The sequence below is a fragment of the Anas acuta genome, chromosome 2 (genome assembly GCF_963932015.1).
Source record: "Anas acuta chromosome 2, bAnaAcu1.1, whole genome shotgun sequence".
Taxonomy (NCBI): domain Eukaryota; kingdom Metazoa; phylum Chordata; class Aves; order Anseriformes; family Anatidae; genus Anas; species Anas acuta.
In genome coordinates, this window is record NC_088980.1 from 130,564,443 (window position 1) to 130,587,461 (window position 23,019).

General features: G+C 37.1%; 1 protein-coding gene across 2 annotated transcripts; it reads left to right on the forward strand.

Annotated features, from left to right (window-relative positions):
• Positions 1-1,264: 1,264 nt before the first annotated feature.
• Positions 1,265-20,155, forward strand: LRRCC1 (leucine rich repeat and coiled-coil centrosomal protein 1). Of its 2 annotated transcripts, XM_068672197.1 has the most exons (19): positions 1,265-1,401; positions 1,497-1,702; positions 2,058-2,123; positions 3,284-3,451; positions 4,282-4,451; positions 4,562-4,771; positions 5,586-5,788; positions 6,804-6,987; positions 7,319-7,467; positions 8,782-8,986; positions 11,450-11,589; positions 13,022-13,223; positions 14,092-14,277; positions 15,373-15,547; positions 16,276-16,439; positions 16,990-17,198; positions 17,406-17,543; positions 18,997-19,132; positions 19,824-20,155. In XM_068672197.1, exons 1-19 carry the CDS (start codon positions 1,343-1,345, stop codon positions 19,944-19,946), a joined length of 3,093 nt encoding a protein of 1,030 aa, XP_068528298.1. In that variant the 5' UTR covers positions 1,265-1,342; the 3' UTR covers positions 19,947-20,155. The 2 variants fall into 2 exon arrangements, with proteins under 2 accessions (XP_068528298.1, XP_068528299.1); XM_068672198.1 differs by lacking the exon at positions 1,265-1,401 and having other exon boundaries at positions 1,660-1,702; positions 3,382-3,451.
• Positions 20,156-23,019: the final 2,864 nt, after the last annotated feature.

The following is a 23,019-nucleotide window of genomic DNA, read 5'->3' on the forward strand; positions in this document are numbered from 1 at the left end:
TGCGTTGGGTGTAAATGGCAGGGTTTTGGTAACAAGGGAGGTTGTGGAGGTGGTTTCTGTGTGTGCCATGGTCACCTCCAAAAGACCCACTACAAGACACAGCTGAGCCTGGCAGTGAAACTGGTGGCACCTCTGGCAAAATGCACTTAAGAAAGGGCAGAAAACACTGCACAGGCAGAAGAAAAGGGAACAAAAAGTGTAAGAAACAGCAGTGAGAGCACCAAGGTAATTGAAGAAACAGTGGAGGAAGTGCTCTAGTGGCAGAGCAAAGATTTCCCTGCATCCTGTGGAGAGGCCCATGGTGGAGGAGGTAAAAGCATGAGAGCAGCAGCGAGATGCTGTTAGTGACTGCAGCCATCCCTTCCCCATTTACTCACAGGGACTGAGGAGGGCTGGGAGGGCAGCTGGCTATGAGGAAAAGGGCTGGGGGGAAGGAGATGGCAGATGAATGTATCTTTTTTTGTTTGTCCTGGTTTTGGCTAGGATTGAGTTAATTTTCCTCCTAGTAGCTGGTAGGGTGCTATGTTTTGGATTAGGATGAGAAGAGTGCGGATAACACACTGATGTTTTAATTGTTGCAGAGCAGTGCTTACACTAAGCCAAGGACTTTTTGGCTTCTCACACTGTCCTGACAGTGAGCAGGCTAGGGGTGCAGCAGGAGCTGGGAGGGGACAGACCCAGGACAGCTGACCCAAAATGGCCAAAGGGATATTCCATACCATGTGGGATCATATTGAACAATTCATATGGGGGGGCTGGCTGGGGCGGGGGGACCAGCTACTCGGGGAGAGGCTTGGCATCAGTCAGCAGATGATGAGCAATTGCATTGTGCATCACTTGTTTTGTACACATTATTACATTTTTATTAATTTTATTTTTGTTATTATCCTTTCTTTTCTGTCCCCATAAACTGTCCTTATCTCAACCCACAGGCTTTCACTTTTTTCCACAATTCCCCTATCCCAAAAAGGCAGGGGAGAGTGTGAGCGAACGGCTGTGTGGTGCTTAGCTGCCCCCCAGGTTAAACCACAACATTGCTTTTCACTTGTTCACTTGTTGACTTTTTTCTTTTTCATTGTTTAGATGACCTTGAAGGTCTCTCCCAACCTAGACGTTTCTAAGCTTCTAAGGGCAACCGCGTCAATGGCGGCCCCACAACGGGCAAGCCGCGGCGTCACCTACCGCAGTGCGCATGCTCCGAGCTGCCCCCTCCCCCTCTCCTTCCCCCTCCCACAGGACCCTTTCTCGCTATGCGCCGTGCCCATGGCAACGGGCGGGGCGTCGCTTTGCGGCAGGGCTGTCGTAACGGCGCCGTGAGGAGCGGAGGGAAGTTCGAAGCGGGATGGCGGCGGAGCGGGGCGGCCCCGGGCAGCCCGGCCTCGCGGAGGGCGGCGGGCAGAGGTGAGGGGGGCGCCCTGAGGGGGGGTAGCGGGCCCTGAGGGGCGAGGGGAAGCAGTGGCCGTGCCCGGCTTGACGGCGGGTGCCTTTCCCCGCAGCCTCCTGGACGTCGCCCGGGGCTCGGAGCCGCAGACGCTGGACGCCAGCCGCCGCCGCATCGCCAGGATCGAGGGGCTCGGCCGCCTGCGGGGCCTGCAGCACCTGGACCTGTCCGCGAACCGCATCCGCCGCATCGAGGGGCTGAGCGCCCTGGGGAGCCTGCGCACCCTGAATCTGTCCGGCAACCTGATAACGAAAGTGGAGGGTCGGCAGTGTTTGTTTCAGTCCGTTTGGCAGCGTAGGAAGCTTTTATAAGAGCTGTGGTAAAGCTTTCTTCTGGGCAGTATGCCTCTACTGAGGCTCTGCTGAGTTAATACAAACTGCTAGCCCTGTTGTGTAAACTATAAAATATGTGTGTGCTGTCTGTAAACATCATAGAAAGATGCCTTTGAATGGAAGAAAAAACTGTCTCTTTTTCCTTTATATTATGATCACAGTTTATTGCTATAATTTGTAGCAATGATTTTTTAAAAGACTGACTTACTCTGCAAGTCTTGACTCGACAAAGCAGAGCATTTTACTGGAAATCTGACTTTCTCTTTTTCCCTCACTTTGTTTAGGACTGGAAAAGCTCTTTAATTTAACTGCACTGAATTTGTCATATAATCATATACACGATCTCTCTGGTAAGTAGCCTGGGCATGTGCATCACTTCAATTAAAAAAGACCAGGTGGATTTGCAGAGGTTTCTAGTAGTTCAGCCAATTGACTAAATAATGCTGCTAAAGGTGGCAGCTTTAAATTTTCTTCTTTCCTGGCTTGTGCATGAACTCGAATTAGTTCTAATGTGTTTGGCAAGGCTGACCTTCATGTCTGTAAACTTGACCATAGCAGTTTATAGGTACTTCTGTTTAGCTGCATAGGAACAGGGGTAAAAAAAAAAAAGTCTGCCTGCAACATCTGGTGTTGCTGAACAGTGGGTTTACAAATTGTAACTGCTCAGAGCACCTGTAAAATTCCCATCAAGAACTGTGAAGCATGAAGATTTTTATTTTTAACAATGTGCAATGGTTTACAAAAAGAGACAGGCTATATTTTTCTCACTTGTATGATCTATAGTAGTCTGGACTGAGTAAATCTGGAAGCCCAGTAACTGTAGCTACTAATTTGATGAACAAATGTTTTGATTTTATGTTCTTTACTTGAATTAAAAGTATTGTAAGTAAAATGGGTGAAGAAAGCAGAGTTTTCTCCTTTCGCAGAGAACAGAATTCTACTTCTTTACTGTGCTAGAGAAATAAAACTTAAAGAGATATTAGTAATTGTCATATGTATAATGTATGAATTTTGCCAAATCTGTGTCATGGTTTTGTACTGTGTCAGTGTATTGAACTCCCTGTTCTGTTCACAGCAATGTACAGTAAACATTTCAAACTTATTTCCAAAGTGAAAAATCCAATGCTTCTGGAAGATGCTTCCAAAAGATTCCCATCTTCCCTTCTTATAGGACAAAAATACAACTTTGGGTATGATGGGGAAATTCTAAATCTTTTTTGTTGAAATGGTCAGTCATTGTTTCTATCTAAGATATTAAGCTGTAGAACGAAGGGAGTTTGTAGTAGAAATTGAAGGGTGTTTGTAACAACTTTTGTTAATGAGCTAAGTTATGAAAAGGAACTTTGAGCAACATGTTTATTTTATCAAAATTTATTTTATCAAACGTTGATACATTGTTTCCAATTATGATATACTGTTTACTGAATATTTTTCAACAAGATGTAATTTGGTCTAATCCCTGTAGTCTAGAGTCATAGCAGGAATCCTTTTTTTTTTCTTAAACTTATAGGATTCCAGTGCCTTCACGGAACCAGTTATAAGCTTAGCTGTATTGATCTTCACAGCAACTGCATAAACGATATTAATCATTTACTTCACTGCTTAAAGGGGCTGCACTGTTTGACCAATCTGACACTGGAAAAAAATGGAAAGACCAATCCAGTTTGTCAGACAGCAGGTATGGATCTCACGTCAGGTAGATGATTTGTAGTAGATAATTACTAACTTTATTGGTCAGTAATTTCCTTTAAACTGTTGACCAGGTTCTGAAGCTTGCAAATTCATTTGTAAGCTGGCCAGTCTGTCAAAATAAATTTCTGTTAAATGAAGTTCTGTCAAAATGAATTTGTTTCCCATAGAGCAGTCTTTTATTTTCTTAAAGTATATTCTCAAAGTTGTAAATCTTGTACGCGTTGATAAGGTTCAACTACATGATTAAGGCACATAAAGTGCCTTAAGGTTAACCCTTACTTTAGGTTAAGGCAGGAGGTGGACAAAAAGCAAATTGCAGCAAGAGGAAGATGAGATATAAGCACTATTAACCTTTCCTCCTTTTCCCACAGCATCGGTAAGCAGTGACAGGCAGATTGTAAGACACTGCATGTAAGTTGTTAATAGAAGTGGCTTTCTCATTTACTGAAAAATGACAGTTAGGGGTAGTCCTTTCAGAACTTGCTTTTCATTACATTTGTGTATCATTGTATTTGCACCAGTTGTTCTGGTGCAGTAGGTCTATATGAAAAAGTTGTCTTTGCAACTGCCGGTAGTGGTGGGGAAATCTCAGTGTAGACCAGGGCTGTGCAGGCGCCTTCCCAGTTCTGTTGTTTTTTTTTAATGTTTTCTGTTGAAAGCCTTCATGAGTAGGGGATTGGTGAGACACATGTAGATAACTCACTACTTTTGCAATGATGACAAGGTACCTAAAATACACTACAAATCCTTTTTTCACCCCCTTTTTTTTTTTTTTTTTTTTTTTGAGATTAATTTCAATCCAGTCTTTTCCTTAAGGTTACAGAGAAACTCTTCTTCAGACTTTGCCCCAGCTGATGGTTCTAGATGGAATAAGTGTTTATGGTGAACCAGTCGACCTGGAAGAAGGAAATTTGAACAATTTGCAATGTTTAGAAGACATTTTGGACTGTTTGGTTTCACCTGGGTCCCCTTCATCCAAACATCAGGTGCCATAGTTTGTGTGTACTGAATTTAAAATTTATAGATTTTATTATATATTTTTTTTATACTGCATGCAACTCATTAATGTTACAGGGGTTGTCTTTTCTTTTGACAGAATGATGTTGTGTTACCAGTGGTGACACCACATATCGACCAGGCATTAGCATATTTTCGTCAGCGTACAAAAGTACCAGCACAGAGTTCTGTCAGCTCCTCTACAGAGCTTGTTTCATCTTCAGAACCAGAGAAGGCCATACTTGATAAAATACAGAGTGAGATGAGGATTAAAAAAATAGAAGATCAGATTTCAGAAATACTGCAGAAGGTGATTTTTTTCTATGATTGCACAGAAAGTTTTGTTCATAAAATGAGATGTACTTTATTATACTGCAAAAGTTCACCATGATAGACATGATTTATACTGGTTATGTGTGTGCTGACTTCATAATAACATGTATCTAGTAATGTTGAAAAACTGAGAGTAAGTTTAAAAAAAAAAAAAAACACAACACTTCAAAGCTGGAAATTGAACGTTGAATTATGGAAAATTTTGTACTGACTAAAAACTAGTATATGTGATTGGAAGAACTATCTGATCATAATATATTACATAGAATACAGAAAACAATTTTCTGTTTTTTTCCCCACTCCAAAGTTATAGTTACACTATATGTAACTGAACTTGAGTGAAATATGAAATGTAGCAAAACAGCTGCATTATAGATTTTGTAGAAGTTTATTTTGCTAAGTAATAGGTCAAGTTGGTCTGATATGTTTGTCGGGTTTATTTTCATGTACTTTGATAACAGTTTATGCTGTGCCTTGCAAACATGTAATTACTTTTTTTGTACTGTGTTTTACATTTTGCACCAAGCTTCTGTGCCTAATCATTTTTTAAGAAACTTCAGGCATTTCAAAAAGATACACTTACATATTGCAAGCATGCAGTTCTGTTGGGTTTGTTATATGTAAATTATTGAATTGTTTTAGCAAGGAGGGAAGGGGTAGTTTAGAAGCAATTATCTACTTAATGAAAATTATTTTGTGTTAGCTTTCCAAAAACAACATCTAGAAAAGTGTTAGAATTTAGTTAATTAGACATTGTAAAACGTACAAATAAAAACTCGATTTGTTCTTAGGTATCTGAAGCCTCAAGAAGGGAAGCCCCTCCAAATGTTGTTAAACCTAAAAGAGACACAGATCCAACTTCTGAGAGCGATCATGAGAGTGGGAAAGAGAGCAATAAAAAGGTTGTGAAAAGAAGCAAGATCCCTACTTACCGTAGAACTACCTTATCTACTAGATGTCATTCAAATCATCCTAAAAGCAAGGTAACTAACAGGTATGTCCACGTTTGCCCTATAAAGGAAGAAATAATTAAGCTGAATGTTGTCAGGGAGAATGTAGTTTGTCCTGAAATATTTTATGAAAGTGGTAGGTTGAATAAACTAGTTTCCTGTTAATAATGCCCTAAAAATCATTAGCTACTGAGGCTTTACAACAAATTTATTGATTAGGAAAACAATTGTGTCAAATTTCTGAAGTTTATTCTTGGGAGTTGCGGAAAGAAAATGAAATATTTGTTAGCTGGCCCAGCTGATAGATGTCCAAGCCCCTTTTTTTCTTAGTCTGACTGTTTATATAAACTCTTGCATCCTTATTTTTCAGTATTAGTCTTTTATGTGCCTTGTATTTTGAAACGGTAACACATCTTTGTACTTGTATAGAAATGATGCCTACGTGTTATTTAATTTTTTTAAATTCGTTCTTCACTCAGTCAGTCATTTCCCTATATGAGCATTTCATGTGAGTCTTTAGGTAAAAAGGAAATTGAACTGAGAATTCAGAAAAACTTTTTCATCTATATTTTATCTTTTTAAATTATAGCGACGGAATTTCATTATGAAAATGCATCACTGCTTGAGTTTTTTAAAAAAATCATGATGTCATAACAGTCATAAAAAATACAACTGTCCAATTTTTGTGCTGACACTGAGGACATTATAGTAATTTGATTATATAGTGTATATCAGAAGTGAGCAACAGAAGATGATATAAATTGGACTACATTAGTTAGCTGCTCTGCTTCTTCAAAAACTCTTTCCTATCTATCTGATCATAAGATATATTTCCAATAGCACCTACCAGTACTGCATATTTTTACAACTGAAGATTTGAGTTTAGCTGCTTGCTTCATGACATGCTTATAAATTATTTTCTAGGTGGCTTTGAACTCTTGTTCAACTTCTATACTTTCACAGTTAACGTATCTGAATCCCTTGCACTTTTTATGATGGTGTTTGAAGAGATGTTTAGACTCTCCATGTTAAGTATATCTTGATCCCATGCCATTATAGGGAAGAGAGGAGTTCCTCAAAGTGTCCTCATTCCCATCAGAGAGATTCTAACCTCAATTCATCATCGGATGCTCCAGATTTGGAAGTAGTGGGAAGAAGAGCTGAAATACTAACTGGAAGACAGAGCAATTTAGAAAAAGTGGATGAAATGAATTCAAATGCCACAGAGGAATCCACATACAGAGTATGTTTTGCATCGTTTCAAGTATGAGTGTGTCTTTTCTGGAAGTCAAATGTATGTCTCCTGGTGGAACTCTAAAATTGGAGGTGACAAAAATAATTACATGTAGATAGTTATTAAAAAATGGTAAAAATAGTGAAGTTCTTTATAGTGTCAACTGTAAGATAATTTGTTTGATTTTACTTGGGGAGGAAGGGGGGTAAATCACTTGAACTTTTCTCTGGATTCAAGAAAGACCAAGTAACCTTGTTGTACAATTGTGAATATTGTTCAGCTTTTTTGGCTACACTTGAGTATTTCCAAATAAGTTGATGCTTACCACATTCTTGCTAAGGCGCTGATTCAGGAACTGGATCAGGAGAAAGAGAGGAGGTGGAAAGCAGAACAAGCAGAGAAAAAGTTAACAGAGCATGTCAAAGAACTACAGAAACATGCAAAAGAAGAAAAGAATATTCAGAGTATGGCTGTATATACTACAGAGAGGTAGGGAAATTAAGTGCTGTAGTATATGCGTTTTCTTCTTTAATTGAGTTTATAGGCTCAAGAAATGATAAAAGGTTTAAAAAACTATACTTGAAAAATGATGTGTCATGAAGTTCTGTTCAAACATCTGTGTTGCCTAATGAAATTCCTTTCTGCAGCTCTGCTATAAATCCAGTATGTGGCAAGACCTGATGGGTTGTCAATGCTTGCTCAAGAAGAAAGAGGGAAACGAGAAATTTCTGTCAGTGCTTAGTGCCCAAGTCTTCCTCTTTGTATCTCAGAATTGTAACAGTATGCCACTGAATTCCAGTTCTAGCCCTCTACTTTCTAACTAATCTGTGTTGTAATTGTACTTTCAGCTGAAGGTCTAGTTAACTGTATTTTGTGTTATGTCATACTTGAAGCTTGCAATTCCCAGGCTCTTTTTCCACCTATACACACTGGCTTTTTTTCCCATGTGTGCACAAAAGTTTTTGGTAGGCCAGAGTTGGCAAGTAGACAGCGTGTTGTGCAGGTCAGGTCTAGTGTGACTTCATATAGACCACTATCCTAATCCTTCAATGTCTGAACAACTTCTTCCTATTTTTCAGAATTTCTCTTTTCTAACGTAGTTGTCAACAAACAACACTTTATTCAGAGATGTCTCTTATGTTTGTCTTTCTCAATTGCACTTTATGGATCAGGTGCGTTTGCTTACAAGTGCTTCCTGAGCTACCATCCATGATTGACTGATTATTATGAAGGTGGTGAGGCTCTGGCACAGGTTGTGGATGCCCCATTTCTGGAGGTGTTGAAGGCCAGGCCGGATGGGGCTTTAAGCAGCCTCGTCTGGTGGGGGGTGCACCTGCCCATGGCAGGGGGGCTAGAACTAGATGATCTCCGAGGTCCTTTCCAACCCAAACCATTCTATGATGCATTCTGTTTCCCATTTTTTTCCTTGTTTCTCCAGGTTCCCTTCCCACCTTTCTTTGTTGCCATTTTGGATATGAGTATTATTTTATTCCTTCTGAGATTTAAATGTCCTTAGCTATTCTAATATTTTCTATAGAAGAGCTAAGTTTTTGAAAGAAAAGTATCAAATCAGAAATTGATACTGTAGGTACAACTTAAATATTAAGCAAAATGATATTTGGAATGTATTTTCCTTAATGACCTATTAATGAGGTGGTCTTCAGCTTAGTTTCAGTTAAAATGAAGCTCAGTGCAGTAATGCAAAGAAGTGCAAGATGCAGTGCTACGCCAATTAATAAACATTGCCATAATTGACTAAATTAAAAAATGTTTGCCATGCAACTTGATTGCGTTTATTCTCAGGTTGAAGGAATTGATACTGAAAGAGAGAGATGCTAAAACAAGATTACAAGCAGACATCCAGCAGCTGAAAGGTGAAACTGAAAGACTTACTAATGAGTTAAATAAAGCAAAAAATAAAGAAGCAGAACATCAGAAGGCTATGCAAGCTTTAGAAGAAACACTCTCCAAGATGGAGACACAGAGACTGCAGCAACGAGCAATAGAGGTAAATATTTTTCATGAGTAAATATTACTCAAACTGGATAGCTACTATACTGGTAGGTATTAATAAACACAACTTTAGACTGCAGTCTTAGTTTTCCACAGTAAAGCTGTTTTTTCTATATTGTGGTAGTTAATAACAAGCATCCATTTTAATTGTCAACTAATGTCTTTAGCAATAGAAATGTCATGTGGCATGTTCTTAAGATAAAAGAGAACAAGTCTTATGTACATAAGACTAAGAATTGATATCTTTCTGAAGATACAAAGAAAGGAGAACGATTTTTTAAAATGTGGCTGAAATCAATAAAGATCTTATAGTACTAATGAGAGAGAAACTTGATGGTTCTGTTTGTTTTGTTGGTTAAAAATTAAATGCTTTTAATCATAACCAAAGAAAATTGATTTTAAAACTCCGTTGTGTTTTATTTTTTTTTGTTTGCTTGGAGTATTTATTTGCTTGTAGTTCTGTTTTTTATTCTTATATGCCACTGTTTCTGACTGAGTAATTCATTGGTGAATTTTCAGTGGCTAAATGCAGCTCCCCCACTATCTTTTTTTTTTTTGTTAGAATATATTCATATATCAGCTCATTTGTGTTTCTGAATGTGTCCACTTACAGAAACTGAATCTTAATAAAACCATCCTCAAAAGTCTCTGAACTGCCAGTGTACGGTGCTCAGTTCTGTCAATCAGATACCCAAAAAGTAAGCAGAGAACTGGGGAGTGTGCATACAGCCAAATTCTCATTTTGAACAAACAGATTTAATATAACTTCTCCTCATTTCATCAACTCTAGGAATAATGAATTCTAGAATACTTTATAGAGCTTTCTTATAGTATAGGCTAGTATCTTCCAAGCAAGACGCTTACTGCCATCAGTGGTAAATTATCATTTCTCTATGCAGTCACTGTATAAGGTTTTCAGTCAGCATGACTAGATTATTTCTGTAAAGGGTTCAAGATTCCATGCATCTGAATTTTTACCCTGTTTTCTGTCACTGTTTAAATTTGCAAGTGTTCTCATTTGATTATATTTTTTTTTTATTATTTTTCAATTTAGGAGGCAATTACCTCCTTTCATCCACAAAACAAGAGGGATACAATGGGCTGCGTCTAAATTCTCTTTGAAGGGGCTTAGCATTTAGAACATGGAGATTTGTTTTCTTACACATGCCTCACAATAGTACAGTGGTATTCATACAGCTGAAGTTAGCATATAAACTGTAGATATTTCCAGTTTTCTCAAACTGAAAGTTATGCAGAAGCACGTATTGCTTCCAGTGGCTGCTGTCTCCCTTAATAATGTTTTTTTCTAACTCAATAGGATATGCTGTATAGCTTTTCTTTATTTTTTTTAGATTTTGATAGTTAAATATGAAGTTGAAAGGAGAATTTTGAAGGAATTCAGAAAGAAAATCATTTTGTTTTGCATCTTGTTTTGTGGAGGTTAAATTTTCTGTTTGTTTCTGGTGGGAGTTGGAAATTAAACTAGGTTGTCTTGATTGCGTTTAGTTCTGCCATTAGATAACTAATGCATAAAGTAATCTTGTAGTCTATTAACCTTTCACAGCTTCATTACTCTTGAAAGCAAACAGATTAGAATTGTGCTAGTACAGAATTTGGAGAGAGATGCTGAGTCCATTGCTTTGCTTAGGAGGACAGACTGACAGGGTAGTTAAGTTATTAACACCACTTGAGCACACAACTAATGAGATGAATTCATGAAGCACTCCTAAGGAGCAAGAATACCAGCGTTAACATCACTTCCACTGTTTCTGTAGCAGTGTAACTTCTGAAGCATCTTGATTCTGAATTACCATTTCATGAGTAATTAAAACTTTTTTTATAACTATTTTCTTTTTTTTTTTCTGCTTGCCAAGACAGAAAATATTTTTTTTCTTTTTTTCTTTTTTATGTAAAAGGCTTCAGATTATAAAACAGAATTCTTCATGAATGCTTCATGGAAAAAGTGGAGTATTCCATCTGCTGTTTATACTGCATCTCCATTTTGTGTAAAATCACTAGAAAGCAGCTCTGTTCAGCAACTTTAAACTGTAAGATTTAAGATGTTTGGATTTGGAGTATTTAAAGTAAAATAGTGATACCAAATACAACTATAAATGTTTTGCTTGAAACCAATACAGGTATTACTATGAGAGATTTTTTGTTTTGTAGTAAGATAAGCTAACACTTAGATTTTAAACATTTAGTCTTCAATTTCTGCACATGTAACAGTTTATTAAGTAAAAAATATCTTTTGCCTGGGGAGGTAACATAATAAAATTCCATAAAATCTTGTGAAAATACTGTCAGTTTTGGAGCATGATGTAAACATAACGGCCTGGGTAGACATGCATGATGCTTATATTAAAGCACCTGCTCATTTTTATTCTAGTACAAGATCTAAAGAACAGATGATAGTTTTAAGAATCTTGTTCCTCTTGTTTTTATGAATTCTATACAGATGAAACACGTGCAAGAAGCAGAACTTAAAGCATCAGCAAATGAAAGAGAAGTACAGTTACTCCGAATATCTCTTAGACAGCAGAGGGAGAAGGTAAAACAACTACATGAACTTCTTATATTAAAAGTACAAGAACAAAGGTATGGGATCTTCTATTTTATTTTCCCAACAAGTTAATAGAGATGTTAGTGTTGCAAATGTTTGGTTTGAATGTGTTCTACCAACCATGTGGGTGGCTTTTTGTTTTTAATGGGAGATATGTGCTTTGTTTAAAACAGGAAAAAAAGTAGATGTCTTCCCACACATTCCCATGCCTATTTAAGGATGTCTTCAAAGCTTTTTAGACTCCTGACTTGCAAGATCATGTAGGCAAATGTTCTTCTAGTCCTTCTGTTCTTGTATTCTTGACTTATTATATGGCTGAACCCTCTTGTGTTTTAAATACATGATCTTTAATCTAGGAAACAATCAGGTAAAAATTAAAATCACATTTGAATTGTTGTCTGAAGGTCTGCATATACTTAAGTAATACAAAGCATTCCCCAAATTGTCAGCTTCTATAGCATCTTGTGTTAGTGTGGGTGGGTGGGTGGGTGGCTTGATTGGCTGTTTTCCCCTTTCCCTTCAAAGTTTGCTTTTTTGAAGAGTACTTGAGCAGAAGTTCTATATTGTTGAGCTAGTACAATCAAATATGTGTACAAACTAAAGCAAGTCGTGGTGTATTCTATACTAGTATTTGAGGAAGGTTATTGATTTATTTTTTATTTTTTAAGAAAGCTGGTAACACATGCTAGACTTCAAGATTACATATATTCAAATGTCAAGGTAATGGAAGATGGAAAGATCTCATAGCTACATTTTGAGGCCTTTTGATTGTTCCCTTATAAATCTTCAAAAGATTTAATGTGAAGGACAGCAGGCTTGTTTTTGCATGAAAGCAGTTGAAGAGAGTAGTCTTAAAGTGCAGGGTAATTCTTCATCATTCTCTTATGGGGATGTTCCTGTTCAGGAAGGAGCTCTTTTTTTATATACTGAAGCTCTTTATGTTGTTGTTTAGATTGCTGTTACTTCTCAAATGTGGGGTCTGAGTGGGGAGTAACAGTTGTTTGGTAAGGAAGGAGAAGAGAATAAATGCAGGATAGGGTATCTGGTTTTCCTGTGGTTTCAATAGTTTTCCTGATTTACCATCTTTTCCAGATCTTTGTGATTCCTTGTTAACTGCAAAGCAAACAAACACTAGCTAACAGCAAAAGAAAAACTGGATGATTCCTACAGAAGTTTGAATTAAAAAGTGAAGTTGTTCCTTTCTCTGGGTAGTAGTAGTATTAATAGTAGTAGTTAATGCACTTTTTCCCATCCCAAGGCCACTGTCACAGAAGACTGCGATCTATCAGTGGAACTAAGGAACATATTCCCTTTAATATATAATTTATCATTTTGTTAGTAAAGTTTTTGTTACTAAAAATAGTAAGGAAACCAACTGAAGTAGCTTTGTGAGATACTGTAGTTCTTTTCTCTGTGAAATACTGTAGTTCTTTTCTCTGTAGTTCTTGCATGTGCTTGCATGTCCAGGAAAGAACTCGAAACCCGAGTTGCTTTACATGGACCCGAATTTCAAGATGCTTTGTCAAAAGAAGTGGCTAAAGAGGAGCAGAGGCATGAACAGCGTGTTAAAGAATTTCAGGAAAAAATCAATATGTTAAACCAGAAATATACAGAGTTAGAAGATGAATTTCGTTTAGCTTTAACTATTGAAGCGAAAAGGTTTAAAGAGGTAAGCTCACAAGAACATTTGATCTCAAACTAGACAGAGCTGTTGTTTAAGTGTTCTTAAGCGTGTCATATTCTTTTGATTCTTAAGGTGTTTGTTCCAAGAATTCTTCATATAAAATACTAGGATTGCTCATAAATATACTAGTAAACCTTAAATTATCAATAATGAAAACCTAGATACTAAATGCTATGTCAGTGTACACACAGCAAAAAATGCATTTTTTGTTCATAAATAAAAGTTAATGAAAAGAAATTAGAAAAACTTCCATTTAGTAGTCTTTAAAAAAAAAAAAATATTCCTTTTCTATTAGAATATACTATTGTAAAAAGTCCTGTTGTCTCTTGATAAGAAGGTTATAGCTACATGTACATTAGTATATTTAATAATTAAGCTCTCTAGTGTTTCAAAATTGAAAAAAATTCAAAATTGATTTTTGAAATTCAAAATCAAAATTTGTTTACTGAATTCCTTAGATAACTTCTATGGCTAGTGTTGATGTTATTTTAAATGGTAAGTGAAATAAATACAACTTTAAATGTTTTGTCTTAAATTGGGTTCTCTTCATTTTAAATCAGTGTTATTTTCACCCTTCAAATCTCTCTCTTAAAACTGAATTCTGAATTTTTTCCTTGTAAGTTCTTATTTCCAGATCTTAAATGTTGTTTTACCTCATACAATTTAGAGTGTGTTTTTGTCTTTTGAGCTCTGCTTTTTTCTGGTCTGCTTCCTATGCTTCCATGAAGATCAATTTCACATTATTGTTTCTAAACTTATTTTCTTCCTTTATTTGAAAATAAGATGACATTTATATGTATGTATACATGCTTATTCTCAAATGTTAGTATTAAGAGTTCTTATCAAATTCTAGGTTAAAGAGAATTTTGAAAATGCTGCTGCTGATCTAGTTGAACATCAACAAAACCTCTTTCATCTTCAACAAAAGGAAAAAGAGATGACAAGTCTGATCCAAGACCTGACAAGTATAGTGAAAGAACAGAAAGTGAAGATTGCAGAATTAATGAAATCAAATGAGGAAGCCACAGCAAACATAAAGGTACAAACATTATGGTACCCTTATAGCAAAATCCAGAGTCATTCATGTATTTAGAGAAAGTGCAGTTCTTCCCCCCCGATGAGCACTAATGGTGTATATGTAATATAGTAGTGACTCTAAACTGAGATTTAAAAACCTTAATTTACAAAAGGTCAGGGGTATTAATGCAAGATAACGAAATATGGTTCTGCAGCTAAAATACTAGGTGAACACTGTGAAGTAAAAATGAAACTGCTTAAATACTCCATTGTAGCAGCACGTTCATTATCTGCATAATACCTCTGAGAGGTAAACAAAATTATCAGTATTAGTTCTTACCTGCTAATTGCCTTATTTTAATATTACATAGCATGGACATGGTTGCTTTAACTTATACTACTAATCTGTCCTAGTACAGTATAGTACTGTTATCCACAAATAGTTCTTTATTCTCTTAGGAACATAACTAACTGTTCAACAACTTTGAAGTGTAATCCAGTGGATGTATGTATCCAGCCTGTCCTACATAACAGCCCCTGCACAGCTGTTTTTAATCTCCTTGCTACACATTAATATTGTGGTGTCCAAACAAAACATGGTTCTGCCAATGAGTGATGTTTGTTGCTGAAAAACAAAATACAGTTATAGTAATATTAAACACAAGGAATATATAAACCAAAAACTTGTGGAATTGAAGATAAATCTTTATCGTGGGAAGTTCAAAACATCACAGCTTCATTTGTCTTTTGGATTGGTTTTTAATGTCTTAAGAGAACCAATGACAGCAAAAGTTTCTGACTTGCACATTTACAATGTGTAAATGGTTTTTTATAATGGCGTTAATAATTTAAGATGGCTATTTAAGAAAACAGCTTTATAAACAATTTTCTGGGATTTAAGTATTTCTATTTGAAGCAAATGTTTGTGTCTCATTAATGGGAAGAGTTTTTTTTTTTTTTTAAATCAGGTAGAAGCTTACAGGCAAGCAGAATATTCCTCAGTTCATTTAATTTGCAGTAATACTTTCCTGGGTGGCTAGCATTGATTGAAATTTTGAATACTTATTTTAAAGGATCTTATTTTCTTTTCTCATTCCCTGAATGAATATTCATACAGTGCCGAACTGAAGAACTTGAAACTGTGATTGAGCAGGACAAAGCAAAGGCTGTTCAGGTGGAACTTCTGAAGAAGGAAAATGGAAAACTTATTTCTCAGCTGACTGCCCAGGAATCTGTTATTGATGGATTAAAAATGGAAAGGAAAATATGGGGGCAGGAGTTGGCACAACAGGGTAAAACTTTTTTTTATTATTATTATTGTTTCTATTGCAATAAAAATGCTGGTGTTCAGTATCATACTTTTCAAGTAAACATCCTAATATATTTGTAATCATAAGAGGGTATCTGGATGTCTTGTTTATCTTAACCAGTTGTGAAGATGACATGGAAAAATGGATCTGTTGTACACAGGCTGTTTATGAGAAATTTAACGGCAGTTGTGTTAGTTGTGAATACACTTAGTTATATTCTACATCCCCAAAATGTCAAAATCGAATGCCATAATGTTATACAAAACACTTTTAGATACAAAGCTATGAAAGGATGTGTTTGTAGTGTTATTTAACACTGCATGTCTATCAGAAGTCCAATGTGAAAATTTCAGTAGACTACTTGTAAAAATAAACAATGGTGCATTAAATACAGGATGAAAAAAGGCTTTGCCTTTTTTTCCCCCTGATTCATGTGACTCTTAGCACCATCTTGTGGGTTCTTTGAGATCAGTTGTGTTTGTAAGAATTACTGTTCATTTTTTGTTAGACACGTTTTCAAAGGATAAAATACCAACCTTTAGTTCTGCATTCCTTTAAAGTATTATCTGCTTGCAGATTGAAGTGGTTGTGTTCGTTTAATATTGTAATGTCAATGGAAAGGAAATAAAATTAAAAAACAAACAAACAAAACATATCTTGAAGTTACCTGTTAACAGAGTGTTGTAGTACAAATATCCTGTTTTATCTAGGAGCTCATCTTTCTCAAGATCGGGGAAAGCTGGAGGCAAAAATTGAGGTTTTAACAAACGAGATTGAGACACTAAAAAAGCAAAAGGAACAGGACAGCGATACTATAAGAATTAAAAACAAGATAGTGGATGACCAGACAGAAACAATTAGGCGATTAAAAGAAGTAAGTTGGACGTGTGACAATTTATGTGCTTATTTAAAATTAAGACTTGTAGTAAAAGTTATGGTAAAGAGTGATGAAAGCTGGCTCTGCACTCCTAGTTTTACTCAGAAAGCATGATTAGGCTGTCAGTGACAATTGATTTCACTGGGAGCAGAAGAGGGCCTTGTACTAACTTAACATGTGGAAATGTTCTTTGAGTTTGTACAGATTGTCTTCTCTTTGCGTCGCTTCATTGTTCTTTATAATGATTTTGAGAGTGGAAAAGAGTAGGATAAGACTTCTTCCTGTGTTACTAGAAAAAAAAACGAAATTTGTGTCAGGTTTATTTTGCAATGTAAGTATCTCTTCTGCTTGTGTTAGTGTTTTAACAGAGCAGCTCCTATGTTTTGCTCAGTTTATTCCATTCATCTCATTCAGAAACTTAAAACTTTAGCTTATTAATCACATCGTTCTGCTTTGTTCTGTTTAGCATAGACTAAACACCCTTTTTTTAAGGGTAATAGTTGAAATGGAGGGCATTTTTGTGTTCTGAAATGTTTCTCTTTTAAAGAGCTTACAAGAAAAAGATCAACAAATGAGAAAGCAGCATGAAGAAAATAAGAAAGCTCAGAAGCTTTTACAAGTGCAATTGGATGAAAAAGCTGTTGAATTTGAAGAGCTAATGGAAAAATTAGAAAGGCAAAATGAAAGAAAAGAGCAATTAAAGCAACAGCTAGAAGAAAAAGAAGTAGAACTTGATGACATTAAGAAAGCACACAGGTGATGCACATAATTGACCATAATTCTTTGGGATCATAATTGTATACAGCAGTTCCATGAAGGGTTTTTTTGTTCATAGAGTACTAACTTGCTATTAAAACCCACAGAAGGGGGGGGGAGAGGGAAGGAAAAATGGAAACATGAAAAAATTTCTCTGTCCTCATAAAAATTGGCATCTGCATTCATTGTAAATGTATGTGTTTTCAGTGCACTGAAAAAGAAGTGGCAAGGTAAAGGGGAGCTGTTGAGCCAGTTGGAGGTGCAAGTTAAACACATGAAAGAGAGCTTTGATACCAAAGAGAAGAAGCTGATCGAAGAGAGAAATAAAAGTCTTCAAACTCAGAGGTGAAAACCTTAACACTAATAGTATATTTTGTGATTGCTCAGTTACTATAGAGTTGCAGTCCTAATAAGTATACAAAATGTTTATTATACAGTGACAGAATGCACAATGCTTTTTTAAGTACTTGATGAGCTCATTTCCAGTGAACAGTGTGTGTAGAAATAATTCTTGCTATACAGGCAACTTTAATACATGGAACCTGATATTCAGTTACAGTATTTGTTCTATATACTTTTTAGCTATATTCCCATTTGATTTGAAAACTATTAGACCTACACTTATGCCTCCTTAGTACGCTTATGTGATAGTGACGGGTATACAGTCATCATGTGTGCTGTCCAGAGTCATGCAGTAAAGATCATCATGCACTTGAGGCACAGGCTCACAGTCTGTAACAGTCTGGAGACCAATATCCATACCCCAGAAAATGACCTAGGATGTAGGTGATGCTCAGTTGCTTAACTTCTGGCGTTATGGAGAAATATGGTAGAACACTGCCTGTGATAAGCTTAGATTGGTAGTAGGATTTGTACTTTAGCCCCCTTTCTCTTGTTTTCCTTCTTCTTCTCAACTGTTCTTAAGAGAAGACTAGCTAATTAGGAAGACTGCAGATTTATCTAGCAGAAATAACCACATTTTACTAAAGGAATGGCCTACGATGACTAAGGTATTTTGCTTTTTAAATTAAATGCTTTTATTAATCACTCTTTCATTAATTAAGAAAGGTCATCTGATTAATAAATCAAAGAAATAAAGAAAATACCTTGATAGTCAAGTCTGATTTAAAAAAAAACAGCAACGACACCTGAAGAAATGGTTGCAAATGGTTACACTTTTGGAATGGTTGCAAAATCAGTCATGAAACTGAAATTTAATCCAAAATAATGATTTTGTTTCAAAAATTTGGTGTAAAGTAATTTTGTAGTGGAATAAGTTGCTTTGCTTTGTTACTGCATATTTTAGAAATATCACATAATTCTATATATGTGCCTAAAAGCACAAATTGCTTGGAATCAAGGAAATGTGAAGGAGTGTCAGTGAAGTAGATACTATTTTGTTTGTGTGAAACTCAAGCCTGCAGGCAGTCTACAGGATCTCATAGTCTAGTCATTTTTTTCTCAGGAAGCAAAAGTATGATAAGCCAATATGTTTGAAAACATATGGAGCTCTTAGTTGGCAGTAGCAAGTCTGAATTTTTGCATTGTTGCTAGTGATTAAATGTTTCAGCTAATGGTGATTAACTGCTTCTGTTAAGCAGAATGCCAGAAGCCCTAAATATGGTGCATGAAACTAGAGCGTGCACTGGAGAAAACAAGATATCTTCTGAAGTCAGATATTGAAATAACTGTCTCTGTTCCTGTGTTGGTAAATCCTTAATGAAACGTAGAATTAGACAAAGCAAAATACTTAATATTTTTGGTTGTTTTTAAGAGTGTACCTTTCTTTATTTTTTAGGATTGCTATGGAAAAGCTTCATGAAATGGATGATGCTTTTAGAAAACAACTTGAGTCAGTGTTGGCAGCTCATGAGGCAGAACTAGTGCAGCTGGAAAATGAAAAGCAAAAACAAATTGAAGCAGCAAATGAAAAAGTAATTTTGATACTAGATAAATGTTTATTCTACTTGTATCCTTCTTTGCACACTAAGAGAATACCTAGAACTGTACTGTCATGGGGTTCTGTGTTCAAGCAAAGTTGTACACTGCGTCACTGTTACTAATCGATACCCTACTATTATTTTTGCCTGTATAGATAAGGAATGTTTATTATACAAGATACTCCATTTAACTCACCCATGCCTGTGTTAACAGTTGTTTCTCTTGCTATATATTGCATTCTTTCTAGATGTGACAGACTGGTACTTTTTCTATACAAGTAGATATTTTAGTTTTGATACATTACTAGCAATCTCCTAGTAAATTAATAGTTTTTAAACAAAATTCTGCTGTTGCAAATTCTGCTTACGGGCAAAATTGCTATACTCATTTAACTGTCTGATACCATATGCCATCGACTTTTTCTGATCCAGAGATTTTTGTCCTGTCATGTCTTTATTGGTGGTGTTTTATCTAGCTCCTTAAGAAAATACTTATTTATGACTACTACTACTACAGTTAAATATATATTTTCTTTCCGTAATATAAAGTTTAAAACAAGTTCTTTAAGTTCCATAAGCATGGAACTCCTCCATTTCTTATCAGCGTTAAAAATTGGCAAGATTACATGTTCATTGGTGTATTAAGGAAAAGCAAGAATTATATTTGATCTGTATATGCTTTCAGGTTTACTGTGTCGAAGAAGAAATGCGTCAGCTTCTACTGGAACTGGCAAACAATAAAAAAGCCATGGAAAATAAAATCAGACGAATTACATCTGCTCTGAGCGACATTCAACAGGATCTTTGAAGCTTTATGCCTTATATTTGAGAGTTGTCCTTCATTAATACACTTTTTAGTGTATATATTAATTTAAACAAATGCACTACAGTGCACTTTTTTCCTTGTTTGCTTTGAAGTGCTTCCAGAGAATAAGTCTTTGTGAAGAATTTTGAAGGTTTGAGAATCAGACAAATATTTATATAGTGTTTTCATAATAAATATTTTTTCTAACCTTTGGTTATCTTTTACTCTTCTCTGAAATTAGATCAGAATCAATCTATTACTGACATCATCATATGAATGAGGCATTAATGTTCTTAATAAAAGAATGTAAAAACGAGATTTTCTAGATGCAAGAATACAAAAGTATGTGAAGACAAGCTTTAAGGTTTCCTTCATCTGGATGGAGATTCTTGTAATAAGAGATCCAGTAATTTAACTGAAAATGTTTAATCTTCCCTCATTGCAGCAAGTGGCTTCTAACCAGGCTTTATGGAAACAACTAATAAGCCTTATGCTAATATGACTGTTCTAACATTTACATGATAGAGACTTCAACATCTTCATCTATTTCGCTTAGGGGCTCAGAAGCCCCTAAATGTTAATTTTACTGCACTATCTACTGGAAGTACTTAGTGCTGTGGTAGTAATTATAATGTCATATTTGTTGGTACACCAGGTGGAGCTATTTCTTCCCACCTTGCGACTCACAGTAGTTAAAGCAGGGTCAGATAGCACAAGTGACAACAGACACTACTAACCTGACTTCAGTATCAGCTTGTTCTGAACCTCCAAATGTGCACTGTAATGTTGTATAGGTAATTTAAAAAAAAATAAAATAATGCTAATGACAGGCCACAGACCTTTGGTTAATTGTGCGAGGCCTGTTGGGCTTGTTATCAACTTGTTACGAGAACTTGCTGTATGAAGCAGAGGCTGGAACACCTGCTTCTTGTTATGAGGTACAGCTTAAGCATGGGATGGTAGCAGAGGCCTTGAAAATATGGGCAAAAGCTGAAGCAGAGGCTGCAGCACCACGAGCAACTCACAGCTGCTGCTATCTTTTAAAAAGCACAACCTTGGGAGGTGGGAAAAGACTGCTTTTGCTTTAAGAAAGGAATCTGCAGTGAAAAAAAAAAAAAAGGTGGAGGTCAAGGGCTGGGAATTGTTCAGACATTGTGTACTGCCTTATAAAAGAGGAATATCCTAGACTTGTGGGAGGGGGCAGAAAGAAGACACCCGCTTTGGTGCTGGTTCCTTGCATTCAAGGGTTCCTGCATCTGGCCACTGAGACCAGCAAGGAGCAGAGACATCAGTACTTAAAATGGGTCATCCGCTCTCTGGTAATGTACTTTCCCAGCTAATGTATAAGTGTAATGATAAAGGGCTGACTTCTTTGAATCTATGTAATAACTGATAATATGTAGTAATGAATACATGGGGTAACAGCAAGGAGCAAGAGCAATTGTGTGTCAGTCTAGTAAATCTTGCTGTAAAGTTTAAAATTAGTTTAATTTATTTGTTGCCTACTATCACAATAATCTCTTGATTCCCTGATGATAGTATCTCAAAGCTACCTAAACGCAGAAGAAAATGTCTTCTCATTCTTAACTTGTGCTCTGCACACGGGCTTCTTCAGAAGCCACGTTATGTGAAGAAATACTAATCTGGAAAACTTTCTATAACAGTTACATGAATGTCACATAGAAAGGTTGCAGTACTCACGGAGCACTTCAGAGCATTTTCTGTTACAACTTTTATGTGTTTCTTTGGGCGTTTTTCTTACTATCTGACAAGGTTACACTTCAAGTGAAATAATTGAATACGGGGGATGCACCAGCAAGGTAAAAGAACTTTGTACCCTGATTTGATTTATTAATGTCAGCTTCAGATTTTTTCCCTCCAAAACTTTTAATTCTGAAATTATTTCCTGATTTTGTCACAGGGAGGAGTTACTGCTTTTCACCATAACTCTTATTGTTCTTTGTTCTTGGCTCAGAAATCTCATACCGTAGCACCTGGGTATGTACGTGCTGTGGTAGTGTTTGTATTGTTTGGTTTTCATGGGTCTAATTCTCCCTCTGGCATTGTTTCCCTCTTTTTTCTTTTTTTTTTTTTTTTGGTCTTTTCCAATACTATTTCCTTCTTGCAGTGCTTCTCTAACCTCCCCAGTGTAGGAATTCTAAAGTTTCTCTACTTTTAACATAACAATGTAGAGGAAAACGCTTATCTGAATGGAGACTCCTGACACACACAGTCAGACGCCAGTGTGAGGGACAAGGTCAGCATCCCCTACTGGCCGTGCCTTTGGTTGGAGCATCACTGTGCCCTGTGTCTTGTCTCACCTGACTGCTCCAGCAGCTAGGGCTGAGCTGGGGTCTGAGAGCCAGGGAGGGCTGCTGTTTTTTGGGGGCTACAGGTGCTGTGCTGGTTGTGAAGGGCTTCAAGCAAAGTTTCTCAGCTGCTAGAATCATACGACAGCTCAGGTTAAAAGGGACCTTAAACATCACCCAGTTCCAACCCCCCTGCCATGGGTGGATACCACCCATTGGACCAGATTGCCCAGGACCTCATCCAACCTGGCTTTGAACACCTCCAGGGATGGGGCATCTACAGCGTGTCTGGGCAACCCGTGCCAGTGCCTCACCACCCTCACAGTGAAGAATTTCCCCTAACCTCTAATCTAAATCTCCCCTCTTTTAGTTTAAAACCGTTTCCCCGTGTCCTGGCGTTATCTGACTGAGCAGAGTCACTCCCCATCTTTTTACGAGCCCCTTTAAGTACTGAAGGGCCTGAAGGAGGTCTCCCCGGAGCTTCTCTTCCCCAGGCGGGCCACCCCCGGCTCCCTCAGCCTTTCCCTCTAGAAGAATTGCTCCAGCCCCTCGACCCCCTTCGGGCAGCAGCCGGGGCAGGGGCACTCCGCGTTCACTAAGGACGCAGCTCCGGCGCCCACACCCAACCCAAGCGGCTCCGCCTCGCCGCGGACAAGCCGTGGTACAGGAGGGGGGGGGGGCACCCCTCGTCAGTCCCCTACACACCCCCCCACAGGCCCCGTCCCGGTGCCGGGCCGCCCCGCGGGCCCCACCACGCCGGTGTCCAG